The sequence below is a fragment of the Schistocerca americana genome, chromosome 8 (assembly GCF_021461395.2).
Source record: "Schistocerca americana isolate TAMUIC-IGC-003095 chromosome 8, iqSchAmer2.1, whole genome shotgun sequence".
NCBI lineage: Eukaryota > Metazoa > Arthropoda > Insecta > Orthoptera > Acrididae > Schistocerca > Schistocerca americana.
The window spans coordinates 523,531,477-523,551,707 of record NC_060126.1 but is presented as its reverse complement, the minus strand read 5'-3'; the positions used below and the strand labels follow the sequence as shown (position 1 = coordinate 523,551,707).

Below are 20,231 nucleotides of genomic sequence, written 5' to 3'. Positions count from 1 at the left end.
CTGCAAGCCTGAGAAACCGCGGTAGTCGGACGTACTCGTACGTGGGTTCGACGCCAACATCGCCCATTAGGCCCACGGGGCAGACCAGCGGCTGCCGCGGTACAGTGCGGAGGACGTTTAGGTGCCAAGGAGTTTCACTTCTGTCGTCCAGGTAGAAGCTTACATCTAATTACTAGGATTGCGATGTCCTTGTGGAATGTGTTCATGCGACTAGACTCTAGTTTTCCCGTATGAATGTGGCATGTTTCGAGATGATAACGACACTTAACTACTAAGTCTTCCAGAGTGACCATAGCTACAACTTCTACCAATGTCTCGTCACAAAATAACCACGTTATCTTGCGGAATACGAAAAAGGAATAGGAGTAACGATGATGTCCTTACACTCGATCACTGATTTTTTTCTCTCCGGTTCTCCCGTCCCACCTACTCTGAGATCGACGCGAAAGCGTTAAAATAGTTTGAAGTTTGAGAGATATTATCACATTGTAAACAATAATACAAAAAAGTATACATTTTTCTTTAGTGATCTTAAGGTAAAGCAGAGTTGGGAGATGGCCTTGATGACCACTGGGAACAAACTGTAACTGACAAATCTGCAAACAGTACGGCACTTCTTTTTCTATGAATTATAACTGACTCACGATCACCATACCCCACTTCAGGCCTCCTAGCCCCCCCCCTTTCCCCCATATATTCGCTTCCTCCATAGACAGTTGTACATTTAAAGTGTACAGCCACCACTACATTGCTGTATCATACATTACATACTGTTTTTCCTGCTTTTTACCTAAGAATCTTTACTTACAAATAGGGAATCATCAAAATATCCATCAGCGCTAGAGAAGTAACACTGGCTTACTGTTAGCCGCTGAGAGTATCATCATTATTATTATTATTATTATTCTTCTTTCTTTTCTCAGACGTTATGTCTGGTCAAAAATGGAAAGTGACGCGGACCTTGATCAAGCGTGACTTCCTTTTAACTGTACGGTATATGTTACATTGCATTTAGGAACTTTCGGGTAATTGAACATGTATCAATAATTACAGATTTCTGTAGTTGTATATATACGTTTGGATGTTGCTGTATTGCATTGATGTACTGGTGGATATTGTGTGGTATGACTCCTGTAGTTGATAGTATAATTGGTATAATGTCAACTTTATCCTGATGCCACATGTCCTTGACTTCCTCAGCCAGTTGGATCTATTTTTCAATTTTTTCTCCCGTTTTCTTCTGTATATTTGTTGTATTGGGTATGGATATTTCGATTAGTTGTGTTAATTTCTTCTTTTTATTGGTGAGTATGATGTCAGGTTTGTTATGTGGTGTTGTTTTATCTGTTATAATGGTTCTGTTCCAGTATAATTTGTATTCATAGTTCTCCAGTACATTTTGTGGTGCATACTTGTATGTGGGAACGTGTTGTTTTATAAGTTTATGTTGTAAGGCAAGCTGTTGATGTATTATTTTTGCTACATTGTCATGTCTTCTGGGGTATTCTGTATTTGCTAGTATTGTACATCCACTTGTGATGTGATCTACTGTTTCTATTTGTTGTTTGCAAAGTCTGCATTTATCTGTTGTGGTATTGGGATCTTTAATAATATGCTTGCTGCAATATCTGGTGTTTATTGTTTGATCCTGTATTGCAATCATGAATCCTTCCGTCTCACTGTATATATTGCCTTTTCTTAGCCATGTGTTGGATGCATCTTGATCAATGTGTGGCTGTATTAGATGTTACAGGTGCTTGCCATTTAGTGTTTTCTTTTTCCTATTCACTTTCTTCGTATCTGTTGATGTTATGTGATCTAAAGGGTTGTAGAAGTGGTTATGAAATTGCAATGGTGTAGCCGATGTATTTGTATAAGTGATTGCTTTGTGTATTTTGCTAGTTTCTGCTCGTTCTAGAAAGGATTTTCTTAAATTGTCTACCTGTCCATAATGTAGGTTTTTTTATGTCGATAAATCCCCTTCCTCCTTCCTTTCTGCTTAATGTGAATCTTTCTGTTGCTGAATGTATGTGATGTATTCTATATTTGTGGCATTGTGATCGTGTAAGTGTATTGAGTGCTTATTATTATTATTATTATTATTATTATTATTATTATTATTGACTCCACATCAAAGAATAAAGCACGGTAGACCTGTGAGATGCTGGAAAGAGGACGTCAACGAAGCAATGGCGGCGAGAGATCTTAATGAAGGAAACTGGAATGACCATGATCGATGGAGACTGGGATGCGAGGGGCGCCGGCAGCCGTACAGAGAGGTCTGGGCACCGTATGAATGAAATATCTATACATTATACAACGTGTACATTATACAACAGACTTAATTTTTAACTAATTTTATGTTCAGTGGTATAAAAAAAGATGTGACATTCCCTACTCGATCCTCTTAGGGGGCGATTATTTTTTTACTTTCTAAAGTAGCTTATGTTCTTTCTCAATGTTCAAGATATTTCTATCAAATTTCAACGAAATCGGTTCACCGGATTAGTTGTGGAAACACAGACACAGCTACATTCGCTTTTATAACATTATAATGGATAAAAGTTTAAATTACTATATTTTTTCTGTGAACTGATATTGGTGTAATGGAGCTTATACGTTGCACAAAGCTATGGCCAACTACCTGTGAAAGTCATATGAAAATTTGTCTTACTGTTTTGGAGATTAGTGTGTTCAGACAGAATACAGGCAGACCCGAAGATTTTACAGTTTTATTATTATTATTATTGTTGTTGTTGTTGTTGTTGTTATCAAAATAAGGAGTGACCAACATCACCAGTCACCGTGACAAGATTTACAACCCCCACCAGCAGCAGCACCACAATCACCACCACCAGCGCCAGCGCCACCAACGCCAGAAGCGCCGCCGTCGCTCCCCATCCCCACTACCTTGTATTCAGTGACAGTGGCCACCACAAGAAGCGCCGCCAGCCCTGCCACATCCGTTACCATCTTCCTCGTCACCGTCGTCGTCAACAACAGTGTTGATGGAAAAATCATCCTGCATCGGTTCCACGTGTTCCGGTAGCTTACAGTATGACTTGTGGCTGTGATTATGTTGACGAACAATAATCAACATCTGATAGACTGATCTCTCCGAAACCACAAAACAAATACATCATCATTAAAATATCGCTCTTATTGAAAAATAACTAAAAGTGGTTATTTGCTCCGGTGAGAACCAGCTGACTCTTAGTCGCTCGCGAATAACATGTTGAGCACAGGCGGTGGACAACCGGAGAACGTGGACAGCCCTGCAGGCTTAGAGCGGCTGGCGACAGACCAGCGGCCGCGGCAATGTCCGCCCGGCGACAACTGTTACGCCGCTGCGACACGCAAAAAGCGGCGAACGGTGAGCGGCGAGCGGCGCGTTACGCCTCTGGTTCCGAAAGCGACGGCCGCGCCGCCTCCCACAGTGACGGACAGTTGGCGCCCTCAGAGCGGCGGAAGCCGCCGAATGGCAAAGCCGCGGGCAAAAAGCGGTGGCTGGCGCGGCACCGTGGCGAGCTTGTGGTTAACTAGACCGAAGGAGCGCCGTGCGTGACGAACGCGACTCCGGCTGAGGGGGGCGGCGGCGGCGGCGGCGGCGGCGGCCGTGCTGGAGGCGGCTGTGAAAGCCGCGCCGGGGGCGGAAGGCCGCGCCGGACTCTGCGGCCGCAGCTGCGCGCCCGCCAGTGCGACAGCTGACAGCCGCAGCTGCAGCCACGGAGCGACGCGGATGCAGCGCGGGGCACGTGGCGAAACAGGTAGGACAGCCTCTTCCTGTCGCTCAACTACTGCGCAGCCACTGGACACACGTCCGACGTTAACGAGGAAGCCACTAAACGTGCTCTGTGAGTGTTTGAGAACACACTGTCGGTAAACGTCACACGGACTGTGGTACTTTAACAAGTTTGGGCTGTAAATACGGTGACCGTCGTGTAAGCTGATCTGCGAGTAGTGCTGACTGCTGTCGTGCGCAAGTTTCAGTGTCATTCTCTTCTCTGATCTTTATTAGATTTCCATAAAATATGCTATTCGGATAATGGCTCCAACTCGACGTAATACTGCGGATTCTTAAGGAGTGAATTGGATCTCAGTTGAGCTGATCTGACAGGAGAGAGAAAGAGAGAGAGAGAGAGAGAGAGAGAGAGAGCGTGTGTATGAAGCCGTCAGCCTTTCTGTCAGTTTGATGCTTTTCTCCGTTTTTTCCTGTCACGTAGTAAAACTTTCTTCTCTGAGTAACTGCTGCACTCAAACATCTTGTATAACATTTTTGGATATTCTAGTTTTCACCTGCTCCTACCGTTTTTCTCGCGCTAACACTTCATTCTACCGCCAAGTGAACTGTTACAGGATGCCACGATCAATTTCCGACCTACTTGTCCCTTCTTCGAATGAGATATTTCAAAGCTTTCTTTTCTCATCTTTTCTTTTAAGCATTTCTTCCTTTCGTACTTTATATTTATGGAAGCTGTGCATTGCCTCTAACAATAATAATAATAATAACAATTTCGTGGGGGGCCTCAATTACCTGGTGCAAGACCTTCAATTGCACGCCGCTTCAGCTACTTGCGTGTCCCTAACCTGCCCTGTGATCAGACCGGGGAAAGTACACCTACAGTTTAACGTTAAATCCGAACCACGTGTCTTTCCTGGTGAATTTTCACATCATTGAGAGGTGACGGCAACGTTTAAGGTAGACTGAAAAATGTCCGTGGTTCGACCGGGATTCGAGCTGCGACCTCTCGATATCCAGGCACGTATTTTACCACAAACCCTGCTTTTTTAAGAGTAACAGACCCTACACAGCCCTGCTAAGATAAAGCCAGTAGAGCAACCACTGCGCTGATTGCTGTTTCGCTTTTCTGACTCTACGCTACAGATCTGCAGCTGACCATAGTCTTTTGATTCGGCTGCTACGTGATATACAATGCGTTCGTTGTGGCGAAGAGAATACAGCTCATAATCTTTAACTACTACAACAACTAATAATTTAGACGCAAACAGCATTTAACTGTTAACAAAAGCTGAGAGTCATTAGCCCCGATGTTGTTTACATATCGTATCTACAACTGCTACAAAGAGAAGTAATAACTTAAACGGAGATACTATAATTCCATCTTTATACTGGATGGTTGCGGGACTTCGGCTGTTCGATATAAAATGTCGAATCAAAACACCTTCGGCCGTCTAAATTCCAGTTTCATTCTATTTTTGTGACCAGTTCCAGCGTTACACTAGGCCATCTTCAGGACCACTGACCGAAGAAGAATACCATCTCTTGTACAACCAAAATAGGAGCCAGCATACAGAAAATGGTATCTCTAGACTTCGTTTCAACAAAGTTTTTCCTTCGATCATCTACAGTCTACAGGCTGTTGGCCGTGTAGACGTAGGTTTTCCGTGATTTACTCAAGTTACATTAGACGAATTCTGAGATGATTCCTCTGTCAAGGTAACGTCTGCCTTCCCGCCAATCCTTTCTAATTTGTTCTTGTGGCCCATTTGAATCAACATCTTCGACAGGATGTTAATCTCTTGGTCTTCCTTCGTTTTTACTAGTACTGAGGCTCATTGTTAAGTTCATTAGACTATCTCCTAAACAAATATGTCTGATGCATGTTGTACACAGGTTTGTGACGATTGTGTGTTGGATCGCGGTGAGAAACTATGCTGCTTATTCACTTTCATACTATTCGTTTCTCGTCCTCGTAATTGATATGATTTGGCAGGATGTAACAACGGACGTTCAGACTGATAGGACGCAAGCATCACGGTCCAGAAGTGAGGATAGAACTCTGAAATGGCAGTGGCTTTGCTAAAGCAAGCACCTTAAAATTTACCTCAATAGGTTTAGGGAGGTCGCGGAAATCCAAATCACGATGTCCATCGAGGAACTGGAGATCATTCCTGGAACACAAGACCGATGCCGTATTCACTGCAACATCTCGGTTAGTAAAATCCCGCAGGTCACACCTACAGGTTATATGCTTGATATGTGGCTGACAATATCAACAGTTTGTGAGAGTACCAAGTATCAGGAATAAATTTTGAATTTCTGGTAAGAATACGTGTGGAGGATTGTCTGGCGAACTTGAGATACTAACTGTTAGCAAAGAACGCCTGTGGAGGGCTATACTGTTGATACGTATTGCATTTATTGGCATTTCACAGCTAATTTGAAAGGAACTTTGGTAGGACCGCTGAAATATTATACTGTTTTAGTTTTAAAGCTGTCAGTTATAGGTTTCACAAATATCGTGTTGGATTTTACGTCAAATGAATGGATACATACACATAACATTAAATCAAATTAAATTTTAATGTTTATTTTCATTATGTTCTCATTTCTTACCAAAAATCAAAATTTTTTGTTAAGAATCGTTCAGATTTCACGTCTAACTTCCTCAGATATTTCTTCGCTACTTGAGTGTCTGAAACGATAAGTGTGTTATAAGCTCCAACCTCTTTATTGCAGTTATTCTAAACCCTACATCACACTCTGTTGTCGCTTTATCACAAAAAGATCTGTTGTCTTCCCATATATTGTGACATCTGCTTGACTGTAGACGTGTCCTTCTAGTGATTATCGTCTTTTAACACTGGACAGCATGAATAACGAAACGACAAATGATCCATTGCATTTTCCAGAATTGTGAAGCGACCGATATTCCATAAGAGTAATATGCTCTCTACATTTATAACTCGGTACAATATGAGGTCGCTCCAGTAAGTTCATCTTCATTTCTTGGGTTTATTGCGTGATTAGTTTTATCTGTTTTCGCAACCAAGCAAGCTAACGAAGAACACCGCTCTTGTCCTCAATGATTACTCTCATTTGCCTACTACGTCATTCTATGACTCAAAGAAGTTCATAGGACGTAAACGCGGACTGAAACAGCTTTCTCCAGATTCTGCGGTTACTTCAGGAATGAGGCGTAATGTTTTTACCTAAGAGGGAAAACAGCACAATTCTGGCAAACAGAAATTACGAAAATTCCATCTCTTGCGTTATAGCTACGCTGACACAACCCAACCCAGTTTGTTTCGTTACCAGAACGTCCACTGCAGCTTAAAAATAGGGAACTACACATGAAACAGGAAAGAGTACAGCAATAAAATGTATGGGAGGTACCTGATTCTACAGTAGACCTTTACAGGACGCTAAACAAGGAACTTTGAGAAAAGAACGGAATGAATATCTATTTTTTTCTGACTAAAACAACTTACATCCTACAGTAAAAGTTTAAGCTCACAGCAACTGTTGAAAGTGACGACCTCCAGTCTCAGTACACCCCTCACAACGACCTGTCACCTGAGAGAATCAGGGGACTGATGACCTCAGAAGTTAAGTCCCATAGTGCTCAGAGCCATTTGAACCATTTTGAGAGAATCGAGGCGTATCGTCATTCTAGATATTGATTCTCATTCTAGACACTGACATTTTTCAGCTGAAAATACCATGCACACTGAAAAAATAGGTCAGTTTCTAAAGTCCTCTCAAAGAAGAAATCATTACAAATGAGGAACAAGTTGGGATTGGGAAATGGTGGAGAAATAAATCAGTTATCCAGTCAGTATAAACGGCTGCCCCATACATTAAATGCACGTCTGAAAATCATGAACTCCACTGTGGCTACTCATTGGGCAATGGTGTATTGTTTCGCTTGATAGGAACACCAACGTGAGTGCGGTGGGGACGTGTTATGAAACATAGGCAGTTTACAAATATTTACCTCACACGTATTGGTCATTCAGGAATCGTTTCGCATAAAAATATTTTTTTCCGGCGGCTGGTTCCTTATTTTAAAAAGGCTCAGGTCTGTGTACTGTCTCTATTGTTTTGACCACATGGAACACAAGATTTCCTTTGTGTAATTTGCTTTCATTCAAACGACTTATCTGAAAAGACAATGAACTAAATTTTCCATTTGCCCAAGAAAGGCATATATATTACTTTATATAATGCCATAACGAATTATCGGTCTCACGCAGTAGATAAAAGCTATTCTGTTAACACATGAAACATAACTCAAACAGTAGTTGTTACCCGGTCAAACATCACAACACTCGTTAAGTATTCGTTACCCCTTTGTCAGCTCCAGATTCCACAGACCTGTATAAGCATACGCAAATATTACAAGACTAAGTGTAGAATACTTGGCGGAATTTCCATCATACGGTTATTTTACCGTCTTTTCTCTGTTCCACAAACAAATAGAGAACATGCAGCATACATTGACAAAAAAATCGCAACAGCAAGAAGGAGTTGTAAGACGTAAACGTAAGTTGGTAGGCGTGGTTCTACATCAGAAGGATAATGCCTATTCAAATTTCGCGCCAGTTGCGTAAGAGAGGCGCCAGTGGCGCCACTGTGTGGATGCACAACACACGTGCTCTAAATACACGCTGCAGTGGTCGCGAGCGCTAGTTACCTTTGAGATTGGGCGTAACGAGTTGATGTTTGTCAAGAATGCCTTTAAGGTGACAAATACATCATTATCTAAGCCTCGCTGAGTTTGAACGAGGTCGTGTAGTACAGCTACTAGGGCTGGATGTTCCTTCCGCGACATTGCAGAAATACGTGGCACGAATGTAGCCACTGTACATGATTGCTGGCAGCTGTGGTCACGATAACGTACGGTCGCAAGAAGACCGGGCTGCGGACGGCCACGTGGCACTACCGCGAGGGAAGACCATCGTGTTCGGCGCGTGGCTCCGGCGCATCGTACTGCGTCTGCAGCAGCAGTTGGCACCACTGTGACACAACCAACTGCCACAAATCCGTTACTTCACGGACAGTTCCGAGGTAGGAGCCCTGTGACGTGTATTCATTCCACTTACTCCCAAGCCACCGCCATTTGCGACTTTAGTGGTGTCCAGCGAGAGCTCAGTGGAAGGCAGGGTTGAGGGTCTGTTGTGTTTCCTGATGACAGCTGGTCCTGCCTCGGTGCCAGTAATGGTCGTGTGTTGGTTAGATGGAGCAACCAATCTGTCGGCGTGCTAGACACACTGGACCTACACCTGGAGTTTCAGTCTGGGATGCAATTTCGTTACACAGCAGGAGCACTCTCATTCCTATCCCACGCATGTGACTGTGAACGTGTACGTCAGTCCAGTGATTCGACCTGTTGTGCTGCGCTGCCATTGATGAGCAGCATCCCAGTGGGTTTTTCCAACGGGATAACGCTCGCCCACATACCGCTGTCGTGACCCAACATGCCCTGCTGAGTGTCGGCGTGTTTCTTTGGCCTTCTCGATCACCGACCTGCGTCAACTCGGGCACATGCGGGACATCATCGGACCACAACTGCAGCGTCGTCCACAGACAGCATTGACCGTCCCTGTACTGGTCGATCAAGTGCAGACAGTATGGAACTCTATTCCACAAACTGACTTCCGGCACCTGTACAACACAATGCATCCACGTTTGATACTTGCATTCAACATTTTGGTGGTTACGCCGGTTCTTAATGTATGTAACGGCTTATCTCGCGCTTTGATTAACCTGTGATCATGCAGTGTTAATCACCTAAATATGTTACCTGGAAAAGTGTATCCCCGAAATTTTGTTATTCTACATCAATAGTTTTTTGGTGCTGCGATTTTTTTCCGTCAGTGGAATTATTTTGATACCGTCGCACAAGTCCCCATATCATTTAACTCCAGCTTACGCTTCTTTCGCCAGATGCACGGAAAAGATAGCAAATTCATTTTACGATTCGTATTGATCGTTCATTCTTTAACTTTACCTAACAATGTCTCGCGAATAGTATAACGTCCTTTTTCACAAGTTCCCACCGATTACAGATCTAGTGGCACAGTCGTGAATGCCTTCGATATCGAAATCCAAAACTATGAGTCACTTTGTTAGACTGCACCATTAACTTAGCGACATTGTTTATTAAAACGCAATCTTCCACAGTCAAATATTTTAATAGCCTGGACCGAGAACTCGACATTCAGAAAGAGGCCAGCGTCAGATTTCATTTCACTCTGCGTCGTTTGCGTGGCCTTGGCAGCTCCCTGGAAGTTCAGTGCCGTTCCGTTCTAGACGCGGCTCGGGCAGCGCAGAGAGCGGGAGGCCGCTGTGTGGCTGCGGCGGGCGCCCCGGACCTCACGCTGCTGCCTCTTCTGGCAGAGCTGCGGCTACTCGAGGTGTGCGCCGTCCCGGACTCTCACGACGGTGAACTCATCATCGGTGCATTCTGCCGCTGCAGCCTCTACGCAGCATATACTCCGCGTATTGTTAGGGGTTTTTTTGCGACAAGTGAAGTTTGTGTCAGGTTTCTCGGGCTTCACATAGGAATGGTCAGAGGAACTTACTGAGCAACAGTGGGAATATCCGCAGTGTGTGGTTTAGAACACTACACTAGTGCCCTGTTCCCCCCATATCTACGCCGAGAGTGCAGGCAGGAATTTGCGGATCAGGAACAAGGTGAGTTACAAGCTTTAGTACGGCAATCCTGTCATAAAAAGAGGCATGCGACCCTAACGACTTTGTATAAGAAATGTTTAATTATTACAGGTGTATTTTATTGACTGATTGATTGAGTGATCGATTATTTATGCATTTAATTTACCGGCCGGCCGAAGTGGCCGAGCGGTTAAAGGCGCTACAGTCTGCAACCGCACGACCGCTACGGTCGCAGGTTCGAATCCTGCCTCGGTCATGGATGTGTGTGATGTCCTTAGGTTAGTTAGGTTTAAGTAGTTCTAAGTTCTAGGGGACTTATGAGCACAGCAGTTGAGTCCCATAGTGCTCAGAGCCATTTGAGCCATTTAATTTACCTGAAAACACAACAGCTATGACAGCCTCCTTAAAACCTCACCACAAACCTTTAGAGACTTAATATTGCAATGTGAGCAGCGCATGCGCTGTACATAATACAACAGATACACTAATGAATATACGTATAACAGCAATATCAGTCTTATTAACATTTTGTTGAGTAATTTTTTCATACTGCAACTTGCTGCCGAATAAGAGTAACCTCTGTTAGTAAACGACTAACTCAGGGTACGTTCAAGTTGCAAGACTCTAATGTAACACCTTCCAGGGGGAACATGTTATACTTATTACTTATTTGCTGCTAGTTCTAGTCACAACATATTTTACAGACACTATCCAGATACAGCACCGAATGTACCTGCAAAATTATATCATTGTACGCCACAGAGCTCTGGAGGTACAACGTCATGAACATTAAGATACGTCAAAAACTAGCTTTTGCTTAAAAAGGAGCGCAAATTAGCCAGACTAAACTCAACTCTTGTTTGATAATGAGAGCACTTAGTGACTACCAACAAACTTCAAACATAAACTCGAACGTACTGTATCGTTTTTGTCGTCTACACGGTTAATGTCAAATATTTAATATTTTAACTTATTAGTAAAGTAATGAGACGTTTGATGGCGTTTTATTGATGAACGTTCTATTATTTTTTAAAAAACAGAGATGGAGTGCGGGTGAGTGATTATTCGTGATGTACCAACAAACCCATGGCAGCATTACAAAAGGAAGATAGCTGGGATATGCCGGAAGCGAAGTTGCACTATCTTCCTATTGTAATGCTGCCATGGGTTTGTTAGTACATCACGAATAATCACTCACCCCCACTCCATCTCTGTTTTTTTTTAAATAATAGAACGCTCATCAATAAAACGCCATCAAACGTGTCATTACTTTACTAATAAGTTAAAATATTAAATATTTAAGGAAAATATTTCGTCTCGTCTTGAAATCGGCGTGGCTTTGGATCAGATGCAGATTACTGGGCAGTTTGTTGCGTAGTTGTGCGGCTGAAATGTAAAAGGAGGCGGAGGAAATCCTAGTAATATACACAGGTATAGGCAAGATCTTGTATCTCAGCAACGCAATTTTGACAGATAGTTGATATGACGGAAGGAATATTTAGAACACCAAAGACTGAGTGAAGAAAGGAGCCAGAATCAACATAGTATGAAAGAATACGTTATGATCGGTCACGTTTGTATGTTAGAACATTCGTATTGATTTGCACGAAATGTATTCGCAGTTGCGAATCCGAACAGCCATCAGCCGTGTAAGGGAATCACGACAGTAAAAATTTCTGCAAGAGCGGGACTCGAACCCGGATTTCCCACTTTACGCGAGCGTTCGCCTTGACTACGTTAGCTGTCCGTGCGCGAGTGACAGACAGACAGGCCCAGACTACCACGTGTTGTCTTCCCTGCGTCACGGCCTCCTGTACTCGTACACATTACGTACAGGGGAGGGTATTTTAACTGAAGGTCGCTGCCCGCTATCGGCCGATAAATACGATACTGCAGTGCCTGTATTGTTCAGAAGTACGATGCACTGTCCCTTCGGACACGCATGCATGGCAATATCGTATTTCGTACTGAAATACAACTTAGTGTCTTGACGCTCACTTAGCCTCGGAAGCGAACTCGAAAGCTGCTGCCAGCAGACCGCCTCGAGAAACAAGCCCGTGACTCCAGTCAGCTCTCCGCACGAGTTGACACGCGGCAACCGTGGCCCGTTACGCCACGCATCTGTGTTGCCCGCTGGAACACGGAGAATGATATTCGCCTGTTCGTTAAAATTTACGTAACTTTCCGAGTAAGAGGTCACAACCTTAGACCACGGAGACGTACAGACCTCTGTTGTGCAACGGCTCCAGAGTCGGTTACGCGGCCCACAAACCATTTTTATATGTTTGCGGTAAACTTTATAAATTGAAGAGTTTCACTTTGGCGAAAACTGCTCACGCATTTTAAAGACAATGTCTTTAATTAATTACTCGTTTCTTTTTAAGAGTTTGTCTACGATATAAAAGGATTTTTTAAAGAGAAACTACCTTAGCAGCACACTACCGAGCGACGTGGTGCAGAGGCTGGCACACTGGACACCCATTCGGAAGGACAGGGATTTAAACCCGCGTTCAGATACAGGTTTTTCGTGATTTTCCTAAATTGCTCCACGCAGATGCCGGAATGATTCCCTTGGCAAAGCACAGCTTGCTATTCACAAAACACACTAACCTTGTGCTCCGTCTCTAATGGCATCGTTATCGACGGGACGTTAAACCCTAATCTTCATTCTTTCCTTCTTTACCACGTTAATAATAAGTAGTTCTACAAACCTTTCAAAGAATAACAAAACTGTAGTAAAAGGAAATTTATTGTCGCAAAACCCTCTTGTTCCCTTTTCTGAATCTGATCGATTCACTGTTCGCTGCATTGCAGTTTTGTTCATGTTGCTTCGCACCAAGAGATGATTCGTAGACATCGGCAGTTCCGCATTGTGAGAACGCTGGCAGAAGTCATGGAATTGCAGGCCACCAGCTGCAAGGAGCGCACGGCCGGCCACAGCACATCACCTGCTGGGCTAACGGTGCCAGTAGCGAGTAGCGAGTAGCCAGGTTACGCGCAAGGTGAGTTCGTTTCCTTGTGCCAGGAATTCCAAGGGCGCTTCTGTAAAGTAGCGGGGCGAGTGAAGAAAGGACTTTCTCGCCGCTACGTCCGTCTCCTTGCAGTGTTACGTTCTTCGGTCTACTTCAGCTACTCAGACCTTCTTCACATTTTGTTATTATTAAGACTTTTGCTTCATTGACGAAAAAAATTCTAATATCAAAAAACAATTAATGCAGAGTAATGAAATTGTAGAGAAATGAAATTTATGCAATACATTGTCTAGGTAACATATTTAAGTGATTAACATTCCAAGATGGCAGGTTAATGTAAGCGAGAGATGAGCCACTCCACATGTGAAACGCTGGCACATTAATAACCGGTGTGACTGCCAAAATGTTGCGTGCAAGCGTGCAAACCTGCATGCACAGTGTTGTACAGGTGCCGCATGTCAGTCTCTGGAGTGGAGTTCCATGCCCGTTGCACTTGACCGGTCAATACAGGGACAGTTAATGCTGTCTCTGGATGATGCTCGAGTTGTTGGCAGGTGTTGTCCCGTATGTGCTCGATTCGAGGCAGATCTGGTGATCGAGCAGGCCAAGGCAACACGTCGACACTCTGTACAGCATGTTGGGTTAGAACAGTGATATGTGGGCGAGCGTTATCCTGTTGGAAGAGATCCCTGGAATGCTGTTCATGAATGACAGCACAACAGGTAGACTCACCAGACTGATGTACAAATTTGCAGTCAGGGTGCTAGAGATGACCCGACAGTGCTCCTCCAGTCTAACGAAATCGCACCCCAGATCATAACTCCATGTGTACGTCCAGTGCGCCTAGAATGCAGACAGGTTGGTTGCAGGACTTCAACCAACAAACGGCCATCACTGGCACCGAGGCAGGACCAGCTTTCACCAGAAAATACAACAAACCTCCACCCTGACCTCCAATGAGCTCTAGCTTGACACCACCGAAGTCGCGAATGGCGGTGGATTAGGGCCACTGGAAAACACGCTACAGGCCGTCTGGCTTGGAGGTGTCCTTGAAGTTATCGATATGTAACAATTGGTTGTGTCACTCTGGTTCCAACTGCTGCTCAAATTGCTGCTGCAGATGCAGTACGACGTGCCAGAGCCATACGCCAAACACGATGGTGTTCCCTCTCGGTAGTGCCACGTGGCCATTCGAAGCGCGGCCTTCCTGCGGTCGTACATTCTCGTCGCCACCGCTGCGAGCAGTCATGCACAGTGGATACATTCCTGCAAAGTCTTCGTGGACTATCACAGAAGGAACATCCAGCTCCTCGTAGCTTTATCACAACTCAGGGACGCTTCGATAATGCTGTCTTTGTCGCCTTAAACGCATTCTACATCTACATTTATACTCCGCAAGCCACTCAACGGCGTGTGGCGGAGGGCACTTTACGTGCCACTGTCATTACCTCCCTTTCCTATTCCACTCGCGTATGGTTCGCGGGAAGAACGACTGCCGGAAAGCCCCCGTGCGAGCTCGAATCTCTCTACTTTTACATTCGTGATCTCCTCGGGAGGTATAAGTAGGAGGAAGCAATATATTCGATACCTCATCCAGAAACGCGCCCTCTCGAAACCTGGCGAGCAAGCTACATCGCGATGCACAGCGCCTCTCTTGCAGAGTCTGCCACTTGAGTTTGCTAAACATCTCCGTAACGCTATCACGCTTACCAAATAACCCTGTGACGAAACGCGTCGCTCTTCTTTGCATCTTCTCTATCTCCTCCGTCAACCCGACATGGTATGGAGCCCACACTGATGAGCAATACTCAAGTATAGGTCGAACGAGTGTTTTGTAAGCCACTTCCTTTGTTGATGGCCGGCCGCGGTGGTGTAGCGGTTCTAGGCGCGCAGTCCGGAACCGCGCGACTGCTACGGTCGCAGGTTCGAATCCTGCCTCGGCCATGGATGTGTGTGATGTCCTTAGGTTAGTTAGGTTTAAGTAGTTCTAAGTTCTAGGGGACTAATGACCACAGATGTTAAGTCCCATAGTGCTCAGAGCCATTTGAACCATTTGAACCTTTGTTGATGGACAACATTTTCTAAGGACTCTCCCAATGTATCTCAACCTGACACCCGCCTAACCAACAATTATTTTTATATGATCATTCCACTTCAAATCGTTCCGCACGCATACTCCCAGATATTTTACAGAAGTAACTGCTACCAGTGTTTGTTCCGCTATCATATAATCGTACAATAAAGGATCCTTCTTTCTATGTATTCGCAATTCATTACATTTGCCTATGTTAAGGGTCAGTTGCCACTCCCTGCACCAAGTGCCTATCCGCTGCAGATCTTTCTGCATTTCGCTCCAATTTTCTAATGCTGCAACTTCTCTGTATACTTCTTAGCTAACAAGACTTTACCACGTCCAGTCTCAAAGGTAACTAACCTGACGGACGTTACAGTGTGTGTTTAAAGCAAAACCTAATTTGCATCCTCACAGTGGCGACACTAACGCATAAGCTACGCAACTGGCGTGAAATTTGAATAGACATCATCTTTCAGGTAAGGAAACACGCTTACCGACTTTCGTTTATGTCGCGTAACTCCTTCTCGATGTTGCCATTTATCTTCCGTCAGTGAATTTTGTCATTTTTGTGCTCTGCATTCCCTTACGGCCATTGAGAGAATGTATTCCTTATTCTGATCAACGAAGGAGCTTCTGAAATATGCAGAATAATGTTCCCTAAAATATTACCCTAAAATATTAATACATGCAAGAAGCGGAACTACTTCTAGCGTTGCTACTAAGCTTTTTTTTTGCGTAGTAGTGCGTTATTGCTTTCGACTTTGAACTGTTATTATCTTGTCATGAGTATCATCAAAATGTGTCAACACACTGGCAAGAGAAGAGCAATTTGCTATAAACGTGCTCAGAGCTTCGCCGGGAAATGCCATGTACGAGTTCTGGAACGTAAAAAGCGAAACTTACACTGCTAATTTATGTACTTACGAAATATATTTATTTCGTGATGACCGCGATCGGAATACGATTCATTTGAGACCCAATAAATCTGCAGTCATTCCTTTCACTGTACAAAAAGTTTCCGCTCGTCCTTTTGTTGTGGGGCGCTAAGTGTATGACAATTTGCTGCTGTTGTTTGTGCTCAAACATTCTTTCCAGTGGTTATTTTTAATTCCATGGTAATATGATCTTTGATATGTTTTGCGGATTTTGTTTTTCTACCCACCTCGAGTTTGGAAATTCTGTATGTAATGTTTGTATTTTCAAACGGTTTGTTGATTTAGAATTTCTTGTGAGTAATTTTGCATATATGCTGGTAAGAACAAAGAGATGATTTACAGAACACCATAGAAGCAAGCAGACTGTAGCCATATAACATCGCTGAATCAACTGGCAATACCGCTGTCAAGGAACGCCATTATGGCATAAACTTTCATAATTCTACAGCTTTACAAACAACTACTCCAGCAAAAGTTTAACACCTACTATAGCTCCACCATCATCAAAAGAGTAAATTTATACAGTAGTGTGACAGCACCTGAGACATCAATATCATACTGATGTACGTAACAAACCATAATTCTATAATACGTTAAATTACCTACTTCCAAATTTAAAATATTGCACTAAACTGTGTACGTTCCACTATTAACCTGAACATGGCAATTAGGCCAAAACAGCCCTATAATAATAAACAATATAACCGAACACAGTAGCGTCTTTGTCTCATAGTCTTCGTCTCATAGCACAATGAATAATTCATTTTGTTTTACTGTACAATTTGTTGCAAGCATATTCAACTGTTACATGGATTTATCACACTTTTTTTCTTTTACGGCCACATCCAGACAGAAATAATTCAGTAGATGCAGATTCAGCATTCTCAGTCATTCTCAGTCATGTCCTTTAATGATTCCTCTGTTCCTCTAGTTATTACAAAGCTCGATGAGGCGCTACTCACATTTTCCTGTCTCATTTCCATACAAAGTAGACGACATTAAGAACGCGAATGCAGTAGAAGTGAATCAATATTTGGAAAATACGTTAAAAAAAGTTTCAGGCAAGCAACCCACAGCCAACCGTTACTTTCTAGGCGGCAGCTGCGCGGTTTGCGCAGGGAACCGTGTCTTTAGGAAACCACATGTCTTACTAGGACTGGGCTCTTGCGGCAACAACACGCCAGTTCGCTTTTCGCTATCTGTCCTTCACAGCTAGTGGCCGTTGCGACACAGTACCCGCCTATATCTACCGATTTCTTTGTGCTCTTTGACCTTCATGGAACTTATATACAGCTCCGATTTACAAGACAGTTAACGCCCTAATCGTCAGGCGTTGCGAGTTTAGGGATGTGCACGCCGCAGTCTTTTATAATAAACGTGTGATTTCGATTTGTATCGTTACGCAGTCGTATCAGGAACAATTTTATCGCCTTGTGGAAACAGTTGGGGTTGGGCGTGGCTGAGTTCATGGGAGCAGTATTCCTCTCAAAACAGACTAACATCAGTACAGGGTGTTCGAAGCCAATACAAGGTGTCCCAAGCCATAAGCGCGGAAACTATACAGAAAATACAGGAAACAGAACTGATTATTGTGAGATAACGAACCAAGGTTCGAAAATCAATACGTCAAGCGGTGCGAGGTTTTGAAGGAATGCTTTTGGGGAATGAGTCTGCAAATTGCTGATTGTGCCTAACAAGTAGCTGCCTACAGCATAGCGGTTTGTGGCGGTTACGTTGGAAAACAATATTCAGTCATCTGTGGCGTATCCAGGGTGCGTTCATCATTGTTTACAGCACTTGAATGGTAATCGATGATTCAGTATTATTCATTACAGGAACTTGTAGATACGCATCTAACGTGTAGTGGAGCACGATGTAGTGCCCTGGTAGACAAACGAATGTACAGGAATCATCGTAATAGGAAAAAAAATGTGTGTCTGGATAGTAACTTTTGGTAAACCATCTCTTTAAAGCCACGGAAAATTAGCCAAGGTTCTTAAGAAAAATGTGTTTGCACTGTGGAATCTGAGGAGAGGATATTTGTTTGTGTGGAAGAAGATTCATTAATAACCTGCCGCCAGCTGGTATCGAATATATTGCTTCCCCCTACTTATACTTCCCGAGGAGATCACGAATGTAAAATTAGAGAGATTAGAGCGCGCACGGAGGCTTTCAGACAGTCGTTCTTCCCGCGAACCATACGCGACTGGAACAGGAAAGGGAGGTAATGACAGTGGCACGTAAAGTGTCCTCCGCCACACACTGTTGGGTGGCTTGCGGAGTATCAATGTAGATGTAGATGTAGATGAATTTCTGGCGTGCCACGCAACGCCAAGAGTGCGTGCATTCCGACCGCGGTCGCGAGCGTAACTTCGCACGGCGCTATGGAAGCTCCGACACACGAGCGAAAGCAACGTTTGAGAACTAAATAGTAATTAGACAACCACGAAAAAACCTTTAAGACAGAATACTAATACAATACACATTACAGAGAAAAGCACTCCAACACTAAATAGAAGGTGTGTGCCACTAGGAAACGCTTCAACTTGGATTTGAATATTTGGGGGTTATCTACAAAATTTTTCTGTCCCCCTGGAAGCCTGTGGAAAATGAAACATGCTTAAGTGTACACAGCTTTTTGAAGAATGCTTAAGAGAATAATACGTGTATATCGATATTCCATCTAGTGTTCACTGAGTGGATGTTGCAGTTCCTTCTGAGAGAGGCAGTATTGTCAACAACAAATCCCATAATGGAATATGTGTACGGGAATGGCAGACCTGGAATTTAGAGATACGTGAAAGACGACTTACAGGAAGTTCGCGAACTGGCACGTTACATCAGTCAGATGCCTGTATTCTGGGCTGACAATATTGATGGCACAGCCACGAAGTACGAGGGCTGTTCGGAAAGTGAGGAACGATCGGTTGAGAAATGGAAATCATAGTGAAAATTAAATCTGTTTTATTTGCGAAAGTTAGCTACATCTTCCAGCTACTTCCCTACACAGCCGCCGCTCCGGCTTACGGCGCGTGGCGGACGGCGTCTCGTGCCGCCGCTGGTCACTTCCTTTCCTGTGCCACTCGCACGTAGAACGAGGGGACGACGACTGTCTATGTGCCTCCACATGAACCACAGTTTCACCTTTCTGATCTTCGTGGTTCTTACGCGCAATGTACGCTGGAGGCAACACACTCGTTCTGCAGTCAGCTTCAAATGCCGGTTCTCTAAATTTTCTCAATACTGTTCCTCGAAAAGGATGTCGCCTTACCCTCAGCGATTCCCATTTGAGTTCCCGAAGCATCTCCATAACACTTGCGTGTTGTTCGAACCTACCAGTAACACATCTAGCAGCCCGCCTCTGACTTGCTTCGATGTCTACGTTTAATCCGACCCGGTACAGATCCCAAGACACTCGTGAAGTAGTCGAGATATGTGGCACTAGTCCTTTACAGATGAACCACACTTTCCTACAGTTCTCTTTACAAATCGAAGCCGACCATTCGTCCTTCCTATCACAATCCTCACGTGCTCTTTCCGTTTCGTATCGCTTTTCAATGTTACGTCCAAGTATTTAAACGAGCTGGTGGTATGAAGCAGGAACTACCAATGCTGTATCCGGACATCACGGGTTTGCTTTTCCTACTCATCCGCATTACTTACATTTTTCTACATTTAGAGCTAAATGCGATTCAGAACACCGACTAGAAATTTCCTCTAGACCTCTCTCGTAGCGTTGTACCCTCTTTCCAGCACCCTCATTATAGAAGGCACCCTCCTGTGCTTCACAACAATTTTCTACGTTGGACTGCAGCTCATTCTCTGTGCGA

General features: G+C 43.9%; 1 protein-coding gene across 1 annotated transcript in view; it reads left to right on the top strand.

The window, feature by feature from the left end:
- Window positions 1–20,231, top strand: part of LOC124545961 — a 252,720-nt gene that overhangs the window by 158,977 nt on the left and 73,512 nt on the right. Inside the window, exons 8-9 of the mRNA XM_047124926.1 lie at window positions 3,544–3,656; window positions 13,235–13,388. Of these exons, the coding sequence (XP_046980882.1) occupies window positions 3,544–3,656; window positions 13,235–13,388 (267 nt within the window). The remainder of the gene's footprint in view (window positions 1–3,543; window positions 3,657–13,234; window positions 13,389–20,231) is intronic.